The 25,206-nt window shown below is 47.4% G+C and overlaps 1 protein-coding gene across 5 annotated transcripts in view; it reads right to left on the bottom strand.

The window, feature by feature from the left end:
- Positions 1-25,206, bottom strand: part of LOC114873724 (serine/arginine repetitive matrix protein 2) — a 151,993-nt gene that overhangs the window by 58,135 nt on the left and 68,652 nt on the right. For 4 of the 5 annotated variants that reach the window (XM_029182352.2, XM_029182348.2, XM_029182350.2 and 1 more), the window contains exon 8: positions 4,316-6,464. In XM_029182352.2, coding sequence (XP_029038185.2) covers positions 4,316-6,464 — 2,149 coding nt within the window. The remainder of the gene's footprint in view (positions 1-4,315; positions 6,465-25,206) is intronic. The other variant, XM_029182353.2, reaches the window with a different exon arrangement.

The following is a 25,206-nucleotide window of genomic DNA, read 5'->3' as shown; positions in this document are numbered from 1 at the left end:
AACGCGAAAATTTCTTTTTCTCGGAGATCGTATTAATATAAAAACAACGGGGGAAAAAGATGTTGCAATCGTCATCTTACGCCTCACACAAAGTTTCTAAAATAATAGCAGCGACAGAAGGGGAACACACGGTTTCAAAACATAACTCGTTCGTTTGTCGTTTTTCACGGGACACCTGCTGCCTCGTATTACCACGAAACTGTCGTTTCTTTTTGCCAGATGGCGCAAGGTCGAATTTTTCGAATGTTTTTACATCGATCGAACGTTTCCCGTTCGATTATAAATTTCCGTGGACGCATCCGTGAAATTGCGGTGATGAAAGTAAGGTTACGTGTAAGCGACATCGTAATCGAGGCAGGTTCGTTTCGTTTCGTTTCGCTATTGATGTGAATCGCTTTGAACGCGTTACTGCAAGACGGAGAGAAAAGAAGATAGAGAGAGAGAGAGAGGGGATGTTCGCGTGGTTCTAGCTAGTGATTATTAACCCGCAGTGACTCACTAGGTTGAGGACCTTTATGATCCACGCTAATGGGCTCGCCACTTCAACCACTTGCACGTACACGCACACCTACACTTACAGCCTATAGCAAGCACGCGCGCGTCACGCATTTGATGGCTCTCGACCACGCAAATCTCGTTGCGCGTTCTTTCACTCGTGAAAAGCCTCGACCTAGCCCTCCTCCCCCCTTTGCTAAAGAAAAAGGGTTGCGAGCTATGCTCATCCTTTCTAATGGTCTCTCGAATTAGAAGCGACCGATTCATTTTCCTTTTCTGCCTCGAGGATACTCCTGAGGATCTCCTTCTTCCGTTTCGAAGAGGAATCCTGCTAAAACCGAGGAAATCTACCGAGCTGATTAAACTTTCTAAACGGAAATACATCGTTACTCGTTGACGAAGTTACGGTTCATTAACACCGCCGTTAATAATTCTAGAAAGCTTAATTGGAGTTCGTTTCTTGCCATCTCGTTACCTCAGGACGAAATCGGAATTTCGCTAATTTTCATGAAATTTTTCATAAGATTTCTGTCAGCGTTTCTTGTTCGTTACGTAACGAACGATCAAGCGGAAACACGTCAAGTGTGTCAATTTCGAGCACGACGCGATATATCGAGGCTTTCGATTAATTAATCAAGCAGCGAATTAAAATTCATCGGGTCAGACGCGGCGAGAATTCTTAATCGCGTTACCGTCATACTCTTCGGAAGCCGGGTGGAGGGCCGAGGGAACGTTTCAGGATCAAATATTTACGTCTGATCCGGCGCGTTCCTAAGCAGAACGTCGCTTCAATTATAGCAGACGGGCTATATCTCGCGCGTTATTATACCCCGGGCTATTTGTGTACAGGATTTCGAGCCGAGAATACGATGTGCTCTCGGCTTTTGGATTCCACTCGTTAAGTCAGTGACCCGAATAAAGCCCACGTAAGGAGGAAATAGGAAGTCATTGACGCAACGCTGATTTTTTTCCCGACACGGGAGAGCTTCAATGAAGCTGAACGAACCTTCGGAATCGGTTACACGCTGAATTTCCTCTTTCCCTTCGCGTTCAATCTATTAACTTGATGATGGGTCTCTGTCTCCCTCTCTGTCTACTCCTCTTTCCCTTGCCTTTTTCTCACGACCTTTTTTCAAACCCAACAATACATTTTGTTGGCATCGTTTCAAGCACTAGGATACTCCAAAATCTTTCCGATCGAATAGTTACAAGAGTACTTTTCTGTTTTTTCAAGTAGCAACTCAACTTGTATCGCCGTATCAGGTGCGTTTTTGATATGATCTCGTTTAATAGATTTGGAAGACGATAGGTAATTACAGGTCGAGAGAAAGGAGCAAGAGGAGAAGAGGGAACAGAGTGTCAGACAGATTTTGCACGCGTGTGCGTGACCAGCGTGTAAAATAGCGAACGCTGATGGACGTGTGCCACGTGAACCGCATAACGAGCGGCGATCATTGGCTGCGTTTCGCCCACTCGGCCTTTGAACGCGTCCCCCGTGAGACGATAACGCGATGACCTCGAGATAAATTACTCGTACTCGGGGCTCTGTTCAATGGCATCCCTACTGAAACGGCCTGCGAAGAAAGTCCGCGCCAGATGGATACCAATTGGTTGCGTAACGAACTCGTTCGAATTGTCAAACGAGTGAAAAAAGGAGTTCGAGACGGATATAACTCGATAGAAATCAAATACATCTTCTGTTAAACTAAAGTAGGATCAAACACTTGAAGGAACGAACGCCATAAAAAATGAATCGTTCAACGAGCACCTCCCTTCTAATCTAAAGTGAACACGGTCTCGTTGAAAATTGAACGGACGAACGCGTTTCATCCGCGCGAATTGTACGAAAGAATAGAAGAGGAGAAGAGAAGATGAAGAAGGAAGAGAAGGGCAGAAAGCAATTTAGGAAAAACTGGGAACCGCCTGTGGCGGGACCATATTTCTATGCAGATGCGGTCCTTGACGAGGTTGCTGCTTCTCTAACACAGGGGAACGGCAATCTTTTCTTGCCACTCGAACCGACTAACGTATTTTTATAGCTTCCTGCAAGAGCATTCCTGCCCATTCGTTTTCCTCCTCGTATCGGTCTCGGAACGATCTTGGACGAGGTCCTCCAACGAGAAGAGAGAAGAAAAAGAAACGGGGGCTGACCTTGTGCCCAAATGCCAGTTTCTGTTGCCGTGGTTATCTCTCCACGCGAAAATGTCTACGAGGGAGCTTGCATAAGCGTTAAATCGTGCTCGTTACACGGACAGGCCACGTAATCGCTCGTATTTGGAGCAGAATAATAGCAGCTGGATTTCTTTCGAAGAACAAGCACGAAATTGCCAGTCTTTAATCGATCGAGATACGCGCAGTTTGGCTCGATCCTACTTGGAACGATTTCTAACGTCCACTCGAGGAAACGGAAGTTCTTCACCAAAAGTTTCAACGTGCCAACCTTCTTACCGTTTAAAAGTAGAATTTATGTATGTATATTTAATTGTAATAAAAATCATAAAACAAACATTAAAATATTTTGATAAAATCTGGATGATAAAAATGGCACCCTGTATCGTTTAATAATCACAACTATGTTCCGATTATGCGCCAAGATAGTGTCAAATTCCTCGTTAACGGAGCTCCAAAATTTCGATGCACCCTACTCATTCTGTTAGACGCGTTCCATTATTTTATACATCATCCTCCCCTTCAAAGTTTCACATCCTTCGTGTTACATAATGGGTTTACGTCCCCTAAATAAATAAAGTTTTGCCGTTCGAAACACACTTGCCCAAACGCACGTGTCTATCTGATGGTTCGAAATTAGCCGAACCTATGACCGACGACCACGTCGCAATTTACTCGCTGATGTTCGTCGTTAAGTCAATGATAACCGGCAAAAAGAGCGCGTAGGATGGTCGACACGATTTCCCTGATGAAACGAATTTACGCCACGGCAATTCCGTCTGCTCGGTTCTTCTTCATCGTCTCGCGGAATATTTCACGGGGTTCTCGCGGGGCCAAATAAGCACGGGGTTTATTTTCGCCGCAGTCGTCACGGTTGAAGCTAACAAACGGAGCTGCTGTTCAATACCAATGTCGCGGGCGTAATCGAGCTGCAACAGTGCATCTACTGAACGAACCGCAAGTCGACCGTGCAATTCTTACTTCTGCTCCTAATAAAACGATGATTCACACCGAGCAGCCAAAATACAAACCCCGCGTCTAAAAGTGACTTCACCGATTAAGATATTCTCGGAAAGAAGAGCAAGCTTGTCTTCGGAACAGGTCAATTTCGAGATAACTTCATCGACACCCGATTCGAACGACGACGGAAGTGGTTAGACTTATTTACGTCCGAAAGCGGCGAGTTTCGGGTCATCGGTATGATAGCGAGTTAGTCTATCGCAATAATTCTCGACGGAAGTTGGCAACGGTGTCCAACAGCTGTCGTCCGGAAACACAGGCAGGTAATACGCGCGGCCACGTCCGTCTCCTTCCACCTTGGCCACCTTTTCGTCCCCGACATTTTTTTACAGTCGACAGTCACGCGAGAGCAAACAAAGGATACTCGAAAGGCTGAGGTCGCGCAAGAAACGCGACACGCAGCTGCAGCTCGAAGAAGCGGAGGTTTTGTTCGTCCGCGGGAACGAGAAAATGGTCGTTAATTAGTAAACGGTCGAGCAACCGGTATTCGCGGTTAACTGATAGAACGCAACCGAGTTTTACGAGCCGCTGACATAAGCGAATCTCTTCGAACGCTTATCTGGATTACCTATAAGTCGTTGAGAAAGCAAAGGCCTCGTTAGGCAAGCAGAAGAAAATAAAATGGACTCACCGAATCATCCTCTCCCTCTCGACCACCTCCTCGGGACTGGGCTGTGTAGGCGCTAGCAGCGAATGGGGTAGTGGCGGGTACCTAGGAGACCTCCAGAGCATCTCGGACGCGACGGCGGGATGATGATGTCCAGGTGGTGCCGGACTCTGGTATCCGACCGGTGGTGCGGTGGCTGCAGCGGCTGCTGAACTCGGTCCAGCGCTAGGCGGTGCCTGGGGATGAGCCATCAGTAAGGAGGTGTGCTGGACGCTCTGCACGTGCCAGACCCTGGCCGGCGTCGCGGCCGCGGTAGGCGTCGACGAGGTGGTGGTCTCGTCGACGCTGAGCGCCGAGCTCCTGCTGCCGCTCCTCTCGTCGCCGGAGCCGGCGCTCCTAAGCGAGCTTACCCCGCTGTCGGAGCCGCTGTCTCCATAGGTTCCAGTCGCGGCGCCACTCCCGGCTCCGATCGCTCGGATGCCGATCGCCGACGGTACACCAGAGAGCACTCCGCTTCCAGGTATACCCGCCCCGGCCTCCACTTCCATGAGGCTGGCCTCATCGCCGCCCCTCGATGTGTGAGACTGCTGTTGCACCTCGAGGAGGCTTGACGAGGCCAGCTGATGATGATGCTGCGCCTGGTGTTGATGCGGACTGCTCGCTACCCGATGCTGCTGCTGCTGCTGCTGCTGGTGGAGCTGCTGTTGCTGCTGATGTTGATGCTGGAACTGTTGCTGTTGGTGTTGTTGTTGATGCTGATGTTGCTGCTGTTGGAGCTGCTGTTGATGCTGAGGCTGAGAATGATGGTGTATCACCGGGCTGTCGGTGGAGTAGCGTTGTTGCTGATGGTGGTGCGGCGGCGGCTGTTGATGGTGATGCTGATGGTATTGCTGAAGGTGATGATGATGATGACCAGCGACCGGCGGTGGCGGCTTGTTCAATCTCTCGGCTAGAATGACGGGGCTCTCGTTATGCCGGTTTCGCTCCTGCTCCCGTTGCTGCTCCAGGAGCAGGCTCTGCCTGGCAGAGCCGCCGCCGCCGCTGCTATTAAGCGGACTCAGCCTCTCCAGCACGGAGCCTGAGTCCTGACTACTCGACTCCAGCAGTTCGACGACCGATTCGACGCTTGCCGCCCTCGCACCGCTTACGCTACCCACGCTATCCTCCGTGCCTAGCTCGGTGGTCAGCTCGCCGCTCTTCCGAGAGCACCGATCCTCTTCCTCTTCCTCCTCTGCCCGTCGCTGCTCCTCTTTTTCCTCCTCTTCTTTCCTCTCCTCCACTCCTCCTTCCTCGATGCCTTTGACTTTCGACTCGCTCGCAGGTTTCAGCAGCGTCTGCTCGGCATCGAGGAGGACGCTCGCTTTGTCACCGACCACCGACGATGACTCGACCAGCGATCCATTCACGAACACCTGTTCCTTGCCGTCCTCTCGATTCTCTGTTCCAGCCTCCTTTTCCGCGTCCAGTTGCCGCTTCTGATCGAGAACCGTGTCGCCTCCGGGATCTACTTTGTTCGGAGGCGGAGGCTCTGGTTCTCTGTCCCGTTCTCTCGACTGACTTTCCTCGTTCTCTTCGAGCTTTTCGACCTTTCCGCTCTCCGCGTTTTGTCGATTTCTCTCTTCCTCTTCCGACGTTTCCTCTAGATCTGACGGCGCGTTGTCTTCGCTACTCTTTTCTTTCTGATCCGATCTAAGCTTTCTAGCGATCGGACTCGTCCTCAGCCTCTTGATCAGTGGGTCGCAACGATCCTCCTGATTCTCCTCTTCCTCTTGTTCCTCGCTTCGGTCCTCTTCCTCGGATCTGCCGCTTAGACGGTCCTCTTTTTCGAGAGATTTCGCGTCGCTCGTGCTTCGTTCTAGATCGTCCGAGTCTGTTTTCGTTTCCGGACCGGCTGGCCTGGGTCTTCGTCGTACCGGCCTCTGCGACGCGCTCTCGACCGGACTCTTCACGGTCGTACCCCGTTTTCGCAGCTTCGACGCGCTGCTCGAACCACTGTTCGCCTCCTCCAACACGCTTCGTGGTATGCGATTGTTGGGCCTGCCCGACGGTGGACCCTTGTTCTCCCGATCCTCTAATCGCGTCGACAAATTCCTCTCACCCTCTTTCTCTAACTTGTCGCGATTACCGCCCTCGCTAACGCGTGTCCGTCGACTGTTGCGCGCGGTGTTCTTCTCTGAAACACAACGATTAAACATCGGGGTCAGCCACATATACTAGCAGTGTGTTCTAATTGAATCGGCTGTCGACTACGCTCGGCCAAAGAATAAAAACAGCACGAAGCGCGTCGTCTAGAACGCGGTATCGATCACCTATCGGCAACCGACAGGCTATTTCGCGCAGCCTTGTTCAACCTTGCCGATTAAGGTCGATTGATTGGACGTGAATGGTCGCTGCACCTGCCCTGTTTATCGCGTATTAACGACTACGCCGGAGGCTTCTCGCGACCTTGCAAAACTTCTTGCCGCTTGCTTGCTAACTTTGCGAAAAAGCATTTCGTCTCATTTTTATTCAATTTCCAAATTTCTATTCCGGGGTTTCAGCGATAAATCCATAAATAAAATCGCGGAGATACGTGGGAAGAGGATGAGTTGCAAGGTTACGAGTCAACAGGGAAGAAACGCTTTGGGCGGCAAGGGAACTAGACGGGCAAGTAATCGCTCGCGAGGAGAGAAGAGGAGAGAGGCGGTATGTATGTAGGTACGGACAGGTGGAGGAGGCAGAGGCCGAGAGGTTGAGAGACGGCGCAGCAAGGGGGCACGGAGGACAGAGGGGAGGGATTTATTACTCAGGATTTACTGTTATTACCCGGAGGGGGAGATGCACTCGAGCGGGCAACGGCGTTGCATACGTGGGGTGCGTTTATCCGATATGCGCAGAGCGCCTCGTGTGCTTCTATGTAGCGGAGAGTAGGCGCGTGTAACGCGGATGGCTGCGTTCGCAAACTCCACGCTGCTCCGCTCCGGCACCGCGTTTCCTAGCGACTGCTGCGGTTTGTCCTCATGTCCCGTCTCGCTTCTGCATGCATTACACGCTCGCGCGTAATTGAACAGCGCCAACGTACTTTGCTTTACATTTTAATTCGCCTCGCCGTTATTCTCGTGACACGGACATCGTAGAAACGGGGACCACGGGAGGAAACGTACTCCGGACACGATCGTTGTACGCGATGCCAAAAAAAACAAACAAAGGAACGGTTCTCTGATTGTTATTCCGGGTGAAAATTTTTATAAATTCGGCAAGAAACAAAAAGTCTGTCCAAGATTCTGGCCACCAAGGGACCAACAGGATGCGAGTTTTCATTCCGGTGAAATTTTTATCCGCGTTTCGAGTTCGTCGCATGCTTCCTGGCTGTCGCGAATTTTGTCAGCGTAAAAAAAAATCGGTGACCACCGGGAGGCCATATTTTATCGCGACAGTTTCGGACGATGGTCGAAATTGCGTGGAGGTTAAAAAGTTTAAAAATCTAAGTAGCATTATTTGCGAGCGTGGAATAACGTGACCTCGTTCGACTGTAAACCTTCAGGCAACTGGCCTTTTCAGAAGGGTAGAGTTCAGAACAAACAACAACATCATTAACTATATAGGTTCTCTTTGTCGAAACGGACAAAGCAGCCCCTATACCAGGATGAATATCGACTCGTCCCTAGCCAGCTTTCGTCCAGATGAAATTAGACACGGCTGACCGAGCCTGCCGGCCATTTAAACGCTTTGTTAAAATCTAAACTTCGCGCAGGTAGCTGGTCCCTTCGTCTTTCAATCCTGGCAACGATCTATCCTTCGTCTTTTATCGATCATCCCCTTTGCCCTTGCAGTGTCTCTAATCGGGATATCGTTCGTTCGAAATTCGATTACCCTTAATCCGGCGGAGTTGCTCGTTTTAAATCGAGCGACACGCGATTCTCCTAGATTTTCGGCCGGTTGTAAATCTTTGCGACAGCTTTACGAATCTATCGAACGAAATAGCCGTTCGAGATAGAGGGAGGGTAAAGTTGGGGAAACGAGAAACGATAGCGGAATGAATGAAGAAATGGGATTTCTCGAAGGCAACGCGAAAGGGATCGGAAAACGTTCGAGAGTCTCCTCTTGCACGCTTATTTTAGAGACGCTCTATTTCTGCCGGGGCTCCCTGCAACGAGCGAGGATCTCCCGCGCGCGTTTGTTGATAAACTTATTTCGAACGGGACCGAGAAGAAGAAGGAGCGATTCTGCTGCGAAAGCGAGAGAAAATGGCGATCAGGGGTGAAGACGGCGAGAACGACACCGGGGACCGGGTATAAAAATAAAAGCGTTGGACACTCGCCAAAGACCTCCTTCCATCTTTTCTTATTCTTCTTCCGAGACTCGTAGGCCCCATGCCAAGCCGAGCACCGACTACCTAATTTACTCGTAAAACGACCAGCCTCGATCTCCTATCGACCGATTTATCGACGTTGCTGAAACGCGAGAAATCGAATTTTGAATGTTAGTTTTAAGAAACTGACGCTCGAAATCGATGATTTTAAACAAAGACACCATGGTACAATGACATTTAGTGTTTTTCAAATAATTCGAGGTGAATACCCTCGCCGTTGTATCAGATTTCTTGTGCTTTATCGACCATTACTAACGCTTTCTCTTGTCGTGCCAAATTCTACCAACGTTCGAGCGTGGTACTGACCTCTCGTCGAATAAATCTAACGAATAAACGGCCAAAATTCGGATGGATAGTTGGATCTGTTTGGTTCGTAAGAGTAATACGAACGGCTGAGAAAAACGAAAGGTAAGAAGAACAAAAATAAAGCGCGAGGATCAAACGCGATCGACCTCGTAGATACGTTTCAGCTGGCGTCGCTCGAATTAAAGTAGAACGTCTTTTATAAAGGGATCGTCGATTGCCGGCGGAAACGAACTAGGTCAATCCGAGCGAGCAAGTTCGATTTCTTTCACCTGCATCTTAAATGGCTCGTACACGTTCGTTCGAGTCTACGTATGGCAGGTGCGCGTGCATCGTCTGCATCGAAAAAAGAACTCGTTGTAAAATGGTAAGAAAAGATTGAGAATCACTGGTCAAGTCGGTTCGTCGACATCGTGCATCTTGCTCGACGACATTTTTCTCGTCCACGTGACACCGCGTCGAGGTCGAAAAGTTACGAGAGCGGCGAGAGGTCCTCGAAAAGAAAAATAAAAACCGATTCCGTATGGCCAACACGTGACGAATTCCAAGCAATTCCAAACCAGAGGGATCTTGTCTCGTTTCTTCTTCTATTCGTTTTATTTTTTCCGGTTCCCTAGGGGTTACTTTTTCCCTTGGCCGCTTTTGTCTCCCCACGACATAGTAGAAAAACCCGAAACACGCAACGTTGAACTTCGGGGAAGGAAAGGCGGATTAACGAACCACGGTCAGCGTTCAATTATATCATCGTTGTTTTATGCTCCGACGAAAACTTTCCTTCTTATCCGGCTTATTTACTCCGCGTAACGTAACCCACGTTACGAAACAGCCAGTTGGATAACATTTGACACACTGCGAACGACAGATCGATTCCAGTTCCGATAGAATTCGTGACACTGATGGCTGATTTTCTTCCTTTTAGAAACTCGAAAAAACTCCGTTTGAATAATAAGAGACAGCTGTGTCATTTAAATAACAAACAGAAGCATGGCCTGCCTTTACGATCGTGTCGAGGAATGGTAGGCCCATAGAAAGGAGATTATATCACGACCAATCGGAGCCGCATTCCATTCGAATGCCAACTCGTTGTACCTGCACACTATTAGAATACCGTACGATTCTCTAACTTTCGCGTCCTTGTCGTGACAAGCAGTTCCATTACACGGCAAGGCGTAACTTACGCGAAAATGTCACGGATTTATCCATGCAACGAGCAACGCCGCGTCGGCTGTTTAACTCGTAGAAAACCTTGAACTTGCCAAAGAGCCGGAAAGCGGCAGTTAATTCTCATTCAGTAATTCCAGTGTACGAGGGGGTTAACGGCCATGGCCGATGCGATGAGAAGCGGCGAGGGACGAGGCGGGACGATCTGGTTGGATTTTCAACGGAGGCGAAGGCGAGAGATGTCCCCATTGTTTCTGAATTATTTATTAGCCGTAGCTCGGATCGCAACGATTGAATGGTCAGTGACCGGATGTGACGTGCCCAGCGGGCCAAGATGGCCGGCTACGATAATTACTCGCGTGTTTACGACCGATAAAGCCTGAATGCCCCACCTCCTACACGGGCCACAGAGTGCACCTATGCTCGAAACCCGCAGCAGAGAGTAAACTGGACGGGCAACAGAGACAGAGAAAGGGAGAGATTGGTGAGCGTGTTTGGTGCGTACACAAAATGTCACGAGCACGGCCCTCGACATGGATGCAACCGTACAGGGGACACTTCGATGCAATTCGATGGCTTTGTCACTGGTTATTGTCGGATTTTAGCCAAACCCATCCATCCACGCCGTATACTATCGCACGCGCTGTTGCATCCTCGATTTAGAAGGCTGCCTCCTAGGCACAAATAACGAGTACGGTATATACCGTTTGAATTATTACCCTTTCGTGACCAATGGGACGTGTACGTCTTAATAAGACGCGACTCCAGAGTGGTTGGGACACGTTTGCCTTAAACGGTATTAACTGTGACAAATCGTCAACCGTGTCGTGAAAACCTTAAAACTCTCAATTTCAAATGTCTAACCGTCGACTCGGCCTTGAAGCATAACGAGGATACAAATAATTCTACAACGACGGTCACGCTTAGACAGTTCCAGGATTTTTGCAACGCCAACGAAAACTACCTCTCACCTATGCTCGCTACAAATCAGATTCTACAAATGCTATCGTCGGTTCGATCCGTACCGCTGACAAATGCGCGTTCAGCGGTAAATCGAGCTCCCGCGTCACTGAAACACGATTCACGAGTAATATTCTATTAATAAATTATCGTTGTCTTTCTGGCCGCTGCGCCGATATATCTCCAACGATAATTACATCGAAGACGGCCAGTTGCGACAGACCGATAAATATCTGACGTGCACTACTAGATCTCGCGGGCGTTCGCGAGTAAAAATTGCAAGCGTGTTTCCATTCGGGAAAAGTTCGTCGATGCGTTAGGATTTTACTCCCGCGTTCCAGAGCTCGTAAGCTTTGAGAAGCGTAGGGCCGTTTAATTGCTCGTGCCGTGGAGAGAATCGCAAACGTTCCATCGTCAGTCATTATTAGCTCTCGGCTTTATGGGAGGTCGTAAACGGTAGAACTGGCGAGAGAACTGGCAAGAGCACCGGGCGCATCGGCTTCCAGCTACGTACCTGTGGCCTGACCTAACCCCTGCGAATAGCTCTCTCCGGGGCTCGGATCGATCTACAGGGTGTCCTCGACTTTATCGTTTCCTGCTACCTACGAACCACGCCACGCGTTCGCTTTAATAACTGTCCCGCGATCGATAAGCGCCCGGCAATCTCGACAATTTCCAACGACTCGCGACGGAATAACAATTTAATTACGAAAACGACGCGTAAAGTCTTCGAAAATTGCAACAGCTTCGAATAAATGAAATACGTGTTTCTCAGCGAAGCAATTTCCCTCGATCGATCCTTCGCCAATGAATCTGTTCGACTCGTACGCCAACGTCTGGTGATACGACGATTCATTAAAGAAAGGAAAAAAGGAAAGAAAAAAAGAAAAACGAAACGCATGACAGCACAAAGAGAATCGACGTGATATAACCGTTCCACGAAGCACGGTTATCGGACAACGATCGTGTACGCCTTGCCGTCATGCTAATTACACAGGCGTTGCAGTCGGATCAGCGTTTCCAAGAACCAGCCTATCCATCTCGTCAGACCAGCAGGACAAATACAACTGTTTGCTCTCGTCGAAGGGGTCATTAACGAGCACGAATGAACGACAAGTATGCGTAAAATGTTCGCGATTCGCTATACATGCCTCTCTGTTTCCTTCCCTTCAAATTCGTGGCGAGACCTTGAAAAGGGTTAGCTACGTTATACCGACCATCTACGACTCTGAAACGATCCCTTATCGAGACCCTGAGGAATAGATTCCGAGCAGGTATGCGTACCTTCGAAGGGCACGATTTCTTCTCGAAGAGAAAAGGCTATCACGTTGTAATTAACAAGATTCGCGTTTTTATCCGCTCTACCACCATGAACTGGCCAACATTCCCCATTTGCTTGATTCCCCTGGGTACCAGGGGTCTGCAGGTCCCGATCTCGCTCATAATTTCGCCAAAGAAAAGGGGGCGTAAACTAGTTTTCGGCTTGATCGAGAAACAGGCGGGGAGAATTTAGTTCCCCTGAAGGAGAAGATGGTGCTTAGTCGAGTCAAGGAACGGAAGAAGAAGCAGCATCAGAGATGGAGAAAGAGGGTCTAAACGGAGTCTTGTTCGGGTCACGAACCGGTCGCGTGTTTTGCTTAGCCTGCCTCGGCCATTATATTTTATTGTGTTGCGCCAGTGACGTCACGACCAATTGACCTCCCCTGAGGCCACACTCAGTGAGTTTAACGCCAGCCAATGGCTTCGGGGGTCGTGCATGTACGCGGCGGTCGTTATTCCTGGACGAGACAGTTTCTGATGTGTGTGCTCTTGCTCGTTCTTTCTCTCGACACAGAAACGGAGCAGAAGAGAAAGAGATGTATAGAGAGACGAAACGAGAGGGAAAGAGCAGAGTCATGGGCCACTTTAATGTCGCGTCTCGACGCCGGAAAGTCTCCCTTGTTTTTTCTGGAACTGCGCCGACGTGACTTCGACGACCGAGAGAGGAGAGGAGAGGAGAGACAACGTCGTTAGGTTCAAAGGCTTCTCGGTATCGGACGCAAACGGTCGGGCAAAGTGTAGCTTTTGGCAGGGACCCTGGGTGCGTGGAAATGGGGATTCAAGAGAGCGGTAATACGTTTTTTACGAGCACTTCGAGGGAACCAGCTCCGATCCCTCTCTTTCTCTCCTCTGTCTGCCGTTCGATACGGTTCGATTCGTTTTTCGATACTTCCTGTCGACTGTGTATCGGTTATACTGTTATTCCAATGAGATTCGCGAGCATGCCAGAACGAACAGCAATTTCCCCAGACTTTCCGCAGATTCGAAGAAGCAGCGGAAATCTGTGCGTATGAATATCTTTGCACTTCTATTGTTCTTCGAAAGACTGACCCATTTTAACGCCACTTTTCCACGTTCTCGCCAATCTGACTTTACATTTGCGCAACACCCGTATTGATATGCCTACTGATACGACGCGACGATAGGGGTTTTATCGTATCGGTTACCGCTTAAATATAAAAAAAAACACTTATCGCGAACACACCTACATCGACGTACCAAGCGATTCAATGCGACTGATCTAAAAATCCTTAATTTCGAGTTTCATCAAATTTTATACAACTTACACCGACAGAGTCGGTAATGAATCAGCATTTCAATGCTCGTACTAGCTAGGTGGAAATGGTCAAAGAGGAACGCTGACCTCTGATTTCTGGCTCGCCAGGAAGGATGAGTCATTGAACGGTCGTCTCTAGGTGGGCTGTGAACGTGTAGAGGATACCTGAACTCGGTAAATCACGACCCTCTTCGACAAGCGAACAGGCAACGAGCTGCGTGCGTAATCTATTCGCAAATGCATTCCTTTCCGTTGAAATCGGATCAAGAATCGTAAATTTGAACGATTTTGAACGGAATGAAAGAATAGAAAAACGCGAGTGAAACGAAAGACACGTGCCGTTTGTACAAAGTTACAAGGTCTCGTCGATCGTTCGGATTGTGTAACTATTGTTACACCCTCGTCTCGTTCCGGCAGCTAATTAATTCAGTTAATAAGCGTCGGGACATGGATTCGAATAGAACAGGTGGCAGACGCTGTATCCACAGAAATAATTGCGTTACGCTGCACGAAGAGCCAGCCACCGCTACCACCCGTCATTACTCGCGCGCTTCATTCGCCAGGCAGAAAGTTGGTCCTATTAAAAACAGTCATTACGTGGGCGGCCGCGTGCGTTTACTCATTAACGGGGGAAAATAACGTTTGCCAATCTTTCTGGCTGAGCCAGCAATTAGAGCAAACAGCGAGATGAAAGTTTCCAACCGATAACATTGTATGCACGGCCGCTTTCGAATATGCCCTCGACGCGTAAAACAACGCGCGTCGGCGTCGTTGAGAAATATTTTCTGTGCGCTCACAGTCACCGGTTAACGACGCACTCAATTACAGGATACAACTGATAATTAGCGATTCTGCCGATGTGCGATTAAACGTGGAACCGTCGTGTAAAGCGTGGAAAGGATTAATTACTGAAATAATTCATCGAATCCGTTCGTTCGATCGTTCGTCGGAATTATCGCGTTACCAAGCATTCCTATTTTAATCGATTCTTGCCCTATTTGATAATTCCACCGGGTCATCCGAAGAATATAAATATCAGCCGTAAATTGGAGGAAAACCAGTTGACCTCGATGCATCAACGACCTCTGATCGAATGGTGGAGTGGGTCAGGAGACGGTTACGATTTCTCGAACCACTCTCGATGCTGGTTCGCACTTCGGGGAACACCTACGCGGAGAGTACCGGAAGAGTTCTATACATGTTCCTCTTTCTTCTTTCGAAGGATGGAGAGGAAAGAGAGAAGGCGATAACGTGAGCAGCGGGAAAACGATGAGAAAAAGAGAAGGAGGTAACTCGGCGAGGTTTATATCGCGCGACGGGACTATCAAACAGGGGCGGATACGGAGATCTCCCCGCGCCATAATTCTCGACCCAGTCGTCGTGGGTGTACTCTCTCTCGGTTAAGGGGATTTCACGCAGTCGGACGCGAGTATGTTGGTGTGGATGCACTATGCACACAGACGAACGCTCCCAGAGCAGGCAAGGTTACACACAACCGGGCAGACGAGTGCAGGAGTCACTGGCGGCGATCTGTGTCTGAGATATGCAGTCCGTCAGGGGGGCGAAAGGGGGGGGAGGACAAGGGAAGCAGGGAGTTGTTGAACAGAGAGAAAGAGAGAGGTCGATATCTGTTCCGCCTTGCTCTCCGGGATTCCTTTTGAGCGAACCAGCAGGAGAACCAGGGTAAAGGGGAGGACGTGGCAAACGGAGAACTAGCCGAACCGGTTTGACGGACCTCGACTGGTTTCATTAAACCCCGGTTATAACCCTTTCCTCCACCGCCTCCTTCTCCAGCTTCTCCTCCTTCACTGGACCCCGGCTCTTTCCATCGTCTCGTGGCCTGTGCAGCACGCACCAGCGAGGCTGAAAAGCCGTTCCGTGGCTCGTTTTGTTCTCCGACCCGAGTCGATTTGTCGTCCCTCTGCACGCTGCTCTACACACGTATACCAGACCCCCCCTACACACGGCGGTGGGACTAGAAAGGGGCAAGGTGCAAAAGGAAAGTCCCGGATAATTGCCACGGTCCCGTAATGCCTACACACCGTTGAAATCTTCCCATTCCTCTGCTACTACGCTCTTCTTTTTCTTCTCTTTGTAGGATAGCAAGCTGAGGATTCCATGTTTGTCCAATCGATCATCCTTTCTTGCAGCTTCCTTAATAGCGAATTCTTTCAATTACAAGATAGCCAAAAAGATAGTTGTCCAACGTTCGCTTGAATTATTTAGGCGAATCGTGTCCATCTCTTCCCTAGCCTGCCCTCTTCCCGCGTCTCGTTTGTTCATCGTCTCGAAACGAAAGGGTGTTCTTCTCGGTGGGAGCAGGAACGAGAGGAAAAGCGGGCTAGAAAGGGAGGGTTGCTCGAACGAGGGATTCTGCGAACCGTGGGACTGCAAGCCGTCGGATCAATACGCCGTCGAGTAATTGCGGTGTAACGTCCGTGGGCAGCAGCCATATCGGAGGGAGCGTAAGGAGCCCCTCTCTCCACCTTCACCTCCAATCTCCAAACCTCCTCCATCTCTTCCTCTCTATCTTGCTCGTAACCCATGAAAACGCGTCGATATGCACGGAGATATCGCGCGAATCATTCAAACGCGATGTTTCAATCAAGATAGCGATTTCGTTTCTCTCTAAACCTCTTCCTCCCTCTTGCTATGTACACATTTCCTCTGCTATTCGCACACTTCCTTCCGTTTCAGCTCGTTTCTCGCGTTTCCCTTAATATCCACGGGAAACTGTTTCTACAACGCTGCTGCAACATTATCCACGCGAAATTGCTTGAAACGTTCAACCGTTTCCAAAGAAGAAAGATAATGGCGGTGAACTTAACCCCCGCTTTTCACCCGATAAATCATTACAAAGCGCACGAATTGTTCGTTTAATTTCATTAGAAAGATGTTAGACAAGACGGGGTTAAATGATTTCGAAGCGTTCGTTTCGAGCGATTCCCTTTAAAGAAACCCTTTTGTTTCATTCAAGAAAGGCCGCGGCGATCAGTTAAAGCCGAAGCGCCACGAATTCTCGGAAAAAACCGGTATTTCCTTCCACGTCGACGACCAAACGTGTTTTTTCACGATATCTCGGTTACAAGCAATATAACGATAGCAGAAAAAAAAAACACTGGGCGCCTCTCGAACCAGTTGAGGTTGCGAGCGAAGGAAAAAAACGATGAATCACCGGCTCGGACTTGGCGCTAACACGGTTCCGGTATAGTGTGACTTCTTTATCTAATTCTCGTGTTTCTTTTTTTCAGCCCGGCTACACCGGTTTCTTCTGCTCAGCCATAAACTGGTTTTTTCGCGTCTTTGTTTCCGAGACAAGGAGCGTGAATTTAGGTTACGCGCCGCGAGAGCGAGCGAGATCGCTGAGGAAGGAAAGAAGAAACGGGAACAGAAGATGAGTCGAAGAGCGAAAAAAAAAATGATAGGAAGGACAGCTGATGCGAATACGATACAGGGGAAGAAGACAAACGCATACGCGTATAAATAGACGAAGAAACGATGGAAGCCGAAGGCGACGGAAAATCTTGGCCGTTGGCCAGACGTCGCGAGATAAATAATTTATCAGCTTCGTGTAAACGTGATAGACCGGGCCAGCTGGTTGAACCGCATCGCACGACTATGCTTATTCGTCATTGTCCACTTTCTCCTCTCGTTTCCTTTCGAACCATTACGCATACCACTCGGCGATACATGCCACAATGCCCACGATGCCAAAAGTAATCGTTGGAATGTCAGTATTATCGGAAACATTCCTCCCTTGCAGCGACAAAATATTTCTGTTTCACTTGACGCGCGAATTAGCCTCGGTGAATGAAGCTCGTAAAATTACACGAACGTGTTATATTGTCCTGGTAAAACTGAATGATCGTTTTCTGGCGTTTCCTCAGACATTTGTCCGTCGTTCGATTTGTCCTAGAGCTTCGAAATTGTTTGTACGTACCGAATTCTATCTTTGATCGAAGGTGTTTGGAATCTTTGGTAGCGGCAAATAAACGCTCTCGTTTCTCTACCCTGATTCCATCGGGTTAAACTTGCGCGGAGTTTATTTGCAGTTGACCGTTGAATTCGGTGCGGGCTAATGGAATCGGATCGGGGAAGAAAAAATTCGAACCGATCTATCGATTCGCATAAGGGGCTTCCTATTATCTTTCGGGGAAATCTGGGTTAAGTGTCTCGTTTGGTAGACGTAATGTAGCTTAAGTCAATATTGATTCAGCTTTCGTCGAATTCCTTGGGCATTTGGAGGCGAGAAACAAAGAAGGAAGGAGTTGGTAAAACACACGTGGTGTCCCTCCACGACTCGATAATTAAAACGTCTCGTCACGATCTCGCGGCCAAGATAAGCGTGATATTAAAATGGAAATAGCCAAGGCAGATTTATCGCGCGGATAATCCTGTTATTTAAATTCAACACCACTCCGAGGATCTGTTCGAGATAAAACGACGCGCGGCGTCCCTGAACGCGATATTTCCATGCGGACATACACAACCAGATGGACACGCGGAAAATTGTATTCAGATTTTCCGAGCAGCGAGGAACGAATTTCCTCTGCTCACTTTGGAGAGAAAAGTTTTTACTTTTTTAAGATTAACCCATGTTTCTAATTGCAACGAATTTCCATCGATAGGAAGAACGTCACGATTCAGCGTTGACGACAGCCTGTCACGAATTTCGAGCAGTATGTGAAAACCATACCGGAGATGACCTGGTTTTGATCTCTAAAATCGGAACAAAGCAACGGCTAACGCTGCTGTTTGACACGAACCTTTTATCACAGTCTCGTAAAACGATAACGAAAAATTATAACGAGAGCACAGTGCAGCGTTTGCGCTAATAACGTCGCCGCGAGATCGTAATTAAGATTACCAGTCAAAGTCCGAAACAAGTTCTGCTCTTAATTACACGAACGGATCGAGTTTCTGCGATGCTCTCAGACGGGCCTTTCTCCCTCGCGTTTCAACGAAATGAACAAAATGTGAAATAAAATAAAGAGTTTGAAAGAAATTTTGGAGAGTCTTCTCTAATAGGATTTCCTTCAGAGACACGTGACAATGGAACGAGGAGAAAAGGTGCACGAAATCGCGTTTAATCTTTCGCTTACGAAGGGAGGCTGTTATCGAGGAACGTGGCGCGTTATCGCGTTTCACCGTGATAACCGAAACTGTTATCGCGTTCTTCGTTGCTTCCTGGACGCTCGTCCAAGCCTTGGCGAAGCGATTTTGCCAGGGAAAAAGAGAAAGGAGGAGGGAAAGAACGATGGCGCGGCAGCATCTATACGGTTTCGCTTTACACGGACTTTGCACGGGTAATCGGATAGGCTTGCACTTCATAGAAATTCAAGGTGTCTCTGTTAAAACGAACCGAAGCGTCGCGGGCAAAAATATAGTCTAGAAAATGTCTGCTCTAAATTTAACTACATTCTTTTGTCGACTTACTAGTACCTTTCGATGAAGCGCTTCAACTTCCTAACTTACAATTAGATCTTGTACGAATGTTTCTCTCCTTACCTGCAACAAACAAAGAATATTCTATTAAAAATCGTAATAAGGTTGTTTTATCGTAACAGACGCGTGAGGTAGCCCGGAAAATCGAGGTTAGCATCGAACGATAAACGGGAGAAGCGTAATCGGGCCAAGATCTAATCCCCGCTAATAACCGTCAACTTAACTGCCGGGTAATTGTACTCTTGCTCTCGAACTTCGAGGAGAAACGATCGCGGTGAAAGCCTGCTGCTGGCTACACGGCTTGTGCTCGATTACGCGAAACGGACAGGGACGAATTTGTTATCGCAACCGATGGGGACAGAAAATTTATTATAACCGTACGGTTAGGTAAGTATATCGATAGGTGAGTAGATAAATTCATAGATAGTTTCATCGAAAAGCGAGAGAAACAGAGGAAGAGGGGAGGGCTGAAAGAACATCGAAGCGATGGTAACAGAGAGCCGCCACAGAAAGCCATTAACAAGTTCGACACGAAAGTCGGAAAGTTAGCGAAACTACCACGAATCGGTCGTTGGTGTTGGTGTATAGTCAGTTTATAGCAGAAGTTTCGCATGCTACTGTGACGTTATATACACGGAGGAGTGGGCACGGTGGAAAACTTCATGAAAACTCCCCGACTCCTGGACGAAGCGGCGAAACTTTTTAATTGATTTTATTTAGTCATTTCTCATCCCTCTATCTCTTTCTCCCTCTTCCCTCTATCGTGGCGCTTCTCTTTCACCCTTCTATGCATTTTCACCGTCACAGAAATTACACCCGCGGGAAAACAATGTCGATCTTGTGTGCGTTTTCCTTTATAAAGCTTCGATTACCATGCCCTGGGAAAAAGCCTTTTTACACCGACCATGATTTAATTCGCTGCAACGTAATCTCCTCTTTCTCAACGTCACGCTCGATATTCTATTCGAATTTTCATGATTTCCCTGGAAACTGGTTGCATGAAACATCAACTTCAAAGCCAATCGGATTTATTTAGATTTGATCGAAACAACACGCTTCCGCGAAGACTATGTTTTTATCACCAATTCCAATATTCCAGGCTATAAAGGACTTTCGAGATCAACTCGTGTATCGTGCTGTAGACAGCGCAGATTTTCCCGAGGAAATTGCGAGAGAGGATGCTCGATCGCGCAACGAGATAACACACAACACGTACAACTACGATGCAACTGCGTCAGCCAAAGAATATATGTACAAGACGTCAAATGATGACATACATATCTGTAATTGAAACACGATAGAAGCAAGTATCGACGAGGAAACTTTTCGCCGACAATTTTTCGGAGAAAGTTGTAGCTGCTTTAAGCCGAAGGTGAAAACAAAAATCGCGGGTATCTGAATTTCAACGACTCGGCGAGATTCAACGCGAGGAACGTGACCAATCGGAAAAGTTGCACGATACCAGGGAAACTTTAGACGCGGCGTGGCGCGACTCGCATAGAGTTTGTTCGACGAAACTGGTACACAACTTCACGGAACAGCCTGTTCATGTTTCGAGCGGCGAAAAACACGTTCCCCTTCCTGTAATCGAGCGAAACTGCGACGACTAGGTATTCCGGCGCGTTGTTGGACGAGTTAACGTCAGTTTATCCGTGAACTTCAAAGTTGCTAGAGTCCTTTGAAATTCCATGCACCTCTCCAAACCGTGAACTTTGCGTTTCCACGAAAGCCACGTTGGCACAAGTTAGCAATGCGTGCTTAGCGCGACACGCTTGGAGCGTTTAAATTCACTGTGAATTTCTTTTTTATTTTTCTTTTCTCGAATTCTCCGAAACAAGGTGCTGAAGTTACGAAATAACAACACGTGGCGAAGAGATGGACTACTATTCCAGTTGCCATGAATCGGGAACAAAAAGAAGCTGCTCGATACCGCGGAGCGTACGATCATTGTCCAGTGCCGGAAACTGGCACACGTGTCGTGCATTTTCCTTCGCAATCTCGTGTAAAGCCAAAACGTGGCAGAGAGATAGCTCTTCCCGTGTGCACGTGTCCCAACGGAGGGACAATGCTGGTAAATCCCAATGGCACTTACGTTTCTCCTCTCTCTTTCTCGTTTTACCTGCTTTCCTCTCGCACACGCTTCGACGAGCCTCGACACACAAATAGTCGAGAGAGCTGGTTGAACATGTGCGAGGACATAAGCCCGGCTATACAAAGTGTCCCATTTCAATCAGTCCCTTTAAATATCAACGAATCTATGTATTTTTTAAATAGAACTACATATTTCTTTTAATTACGTGCTCCTAGAAGCCATTCAACTGTGATCTGAAATTCTTTCGACGTCGAGCGAGAGTTTCGTGAGCGTTTGAGGGCACTGATTTTCAATGAAACACCCTGTATAGAAAGCCCCTCCCCGTCTCTCTATGTGTCTATACAGATACAAGCCCGGTTCCAAGTAGCGTGTCTGGCATCTTCGTATATAGCGTGGTGGCGTGGGCTCGCGGCTGGCATGCATTATTCACGAAGTAGTCGCAAGCTGAACCCGGCTCCTGGCCCCGACTCTGACTCTGAATCTACCAGCGCGATTCTTCTCCCCTTCTCGAGAACGGAGATCATGCCACACGGCCAACACAAATTTCCTACAATGCTGCTTACGAGATTGAGCCTTTGCGAATCCACGCTTTTCTCCTAACCACTTTTCTCGCTCTTGTCTTTCACTCTTTGCATTTTGACTTTAGCCAGGCAACGATCGTACCTACTACATTGCGTAAATTATTCGAAAGGTATTGGAATTGAAAGGCTAACCGTGCCCAAAAGGCATACTCGAACTGCAAACTTTTCTTCCCGAGAATCTGTTTACGTTCGAGGAAATAGCTTGAATGCTGAAAGTTTGCACCGGATTTTAGCTGGCTGAATCTCATCCGATTACACCCAACGGCCGTGAAAACTATTCCCGTGGTTTTAATGCAAGCGGTAACGATCGTGGAATCCGTAGATTCTGTTCGTGCTACTCGTTGATTCGCTAATTATAATTCCAGCGAGTTTTTGTTACACGTTCGGCCGACTCGTAAATTAACCGACAACGAGTTTGAAAAAAAGAGACCTGATGCAACGTGTATTTATACCATTGTGCATCGTCTACCTTTCGTCTGCACATATCCGCGCCGTATTTTCGCCATTACGCAAAGAGTCGGCTTAATTAAGCTAATGAGCACGTTTTGACCGACTCTTTTCCTCTGTCGTTAACCCTGCCAACATTTCCCCCTTTTTCATTCCTTGGTAACTCAAATTTTTCGGACGTATTATAAATTGAAAAGGTGATTAGGATACGTAAACTATGAATTTAAAATAGCAATTTGGCGCGTCGCCACAAAGTTACAGCGATGAATAAAAGATTATTAATGACTGTTTCAATGGAATCGTTCTAGTTGTCCAGCGAGCATTTTACTTTCCGGGCGTCGAGCTACCAGCGATCTATTTACGATCCAAAAACGATGAAAAATTGAAATCCTTTGGAGAAATGTGAAACGTTTCCTCGGAAACAAGAACCGCATTCGCTCGTTCGATCCGTTCGGAGCTATAAAAACCGATATAAAACGAAAAGGAAACGCGGTCGTAAAATTCGAATGCTGCATCGTGGCCAATTCGATTCGCTTGTTCGCCTATACATGATCCTATTGTTGTACTATTACGGAAAATACATACTTCCAGCGGGTGCCGCGTATATTTAGTGCTGCAACTAATAATACACTTTCACCTTGATTCCTACAGTGGGGTACACTTAACGTAAAACGTGGATTGCAATTACGGGACATTACGTCGAACTTGTACCGACGTTATTTACGGCATATACCGTATTCTGTAATTTCTTCCTACTTTTCGTCAAACTAATAGGAAACACTTGGCACGCTATTCTTTCGTTTCAATTTCCATCGATAATCCCTGTCGTATCGATCGGATCGAATTCAAAGTTTCGATCTCGAAGGTTGTGCAAAGTTTATGTTGACGATTATTCGTCGTCTCGATGACGAGGAAGTTTGTCTCGCGAAGCGAAATTTGAATCGTTATAGAGCAGAGAGGGCAATTAATTAAAACAAATTATGAATTCCTGTCGCGACGTTACAGAAGCGACACAAACTCCCTGGGCAAAGTTTTTCGACAAATTAGTAACTTTACGTACACTGTCCAACGCCGTGGAAAAACTCGACTGTTTCTTTTGTTTTTGGAGTCTGATCAAATAGAAAACTAAACGTAAAAACGTTGTATATTGCTTGTTATACGAAAGCTTCGCGATATCGTGCTATCTATATTTTACAGATAACTATAGTTCAATGATTAATAAATCGAATGCAGTCGGGATTAAAATTTTATCAAAGTTCTAATAATTCAACGATTTGATATCTTTCTCAAGAAGTGTTGAATTGTTGATAAGGAATTATTTGTAATTTAATTACACGTTAAAAGGTTAATGATTAGTGTCATGTCAGATATCGTTGTTTTCACCTTGACGACGTTTTTACCGTTCAACTCGTTACACGATGTGTCATCGGAATTGAAACGTCGTGAATGGAAAATTACGTTGAATCGTTGCGACGCGATATTCGTTAATGAGCGAGCTATAATATTATCTGAGGAACGCTGGCAACGATCGAGCACCAGCGCTTCTCTATCTTATCGGGACAAGTCAATATTTTCGTTCGATAACAGAACGAATTATTTTATATCTTCCCTTTCTACGCCTTCTTGCGCCTATTTGCACAGTTGTTGCACAGTTTACGCGTCACCTCTAACTGTAAACTTTCTCGGAAATCACCTCTCTATCGACTTGTAAATTGAAAGAAAAACGACCAAGTCGAATTGTTATGTAAGCCTCTATCTCTCTGTTTATCCGCTTCGCGGCCTCGTATAATCGCTTCAATTCCTACGAGCCATAAAGCACGCTCCGTTTTCTCGACTAACAGACAAAAGAATCAAATAAGTACTTTTACAGCAATTCTAAATATGGACTCATTACGCGAATCGGTTCATCAATAATTCATCGGGGTTGGAAAAACTTTGGAACAATTAATTCGTAAAAGTTTCCTTGATAAATAAGTATGTTTCTCGAGCACAACTTTCGGCAACAACTCCGAGCAACGAACTACTTCTACGATAGACGACGACGACAAGTTTGTTCCTAGTTTTCCAGAGAGGAAGAAGAAAGTCTCGCGTTCGATTACGCAAGGAGAAAGTCGCGACGGCGAAACGAACGAAACGCGAACCTTTTTGCGAGTCTGCTTCTCGCCATCTTCTCTCCTCTTTCATGTCGACCCAGAATCGAGCCCGACCGGACGAAGAGAAAGGAGAAGAGACGAGCATCTGGTCGACTGATAGAGAGAAGAGGAAGAAGAAGATGAAGAAAAATGAGAGAACCGGTTCTACGAAGCCCGTGGCGTGTCTAATCACGGCGCTACACGAGCGTTACACGCTTTGGCTGCGCATGAAAACACGCACTTGCGTGCATGTGCTGGACACGCGTGTAAAATTTGCAGGTAACGTCGATCTCATCGTACCGTGACCGGAATAGCCTTTTCCTCACTCTCTTACCTTCAGCTCGTTTCCGCCACTAACGATCACGAGTATGTTCTAATTTTTAATAAGCAGATAATCTTGTTCGACTTTCGTGGTAACGCTTTGAAAAGGTGTAAAAATACGCGCGGCGACTATCAGGAAAGTGTGCGACGAGGTGGTTTACTTTCTGCACGATAAGCTAAGTGTGACTCATTCAGAAACGATCGACCGATGGCCACCTTCACCGCGAATGAAACCTTTTGCAAGAGTCGAATAAAATAGTCTTAAATGGCAAAAATTACAACAGGAAATTCCGCGAGGAATGATTCAACGTGTCTCGAAGCTTTTCCAGTCGTCCTTTATTTATTCCCTTAATCTCTTTCTGCTCCCTCGATGATTTCGCCAGGGCACATCCTTTCTATTCTACACGCAGACACGGTGTACTCTGTTGAAAGGAAGCACTACGCCGAGCAAAGAGGTGGGTGGGGTTTCATTTAATTAGGAAAGGTAAACATTTACCACGGACTTACCTGCCCGTCATTGTTATTT

Source organism: Osmia bicornis, chromosome 8 (assembly GCF_907164935.1).
Source record: "Osmia bicornis bicornis chromosome 8, iOsmBic2.1, whole genome shotgun sequence".
NCBI lineage: Eukaryota > Metazoa > Arthropoda > Insecta > Hymenoptera > Megachilidae > Osmia > Osmia bicornis.
Note: the sequence above shows the minus strand (reverse complement) of the source record. Positions and strands in the feature narration are given on the sequence as shown.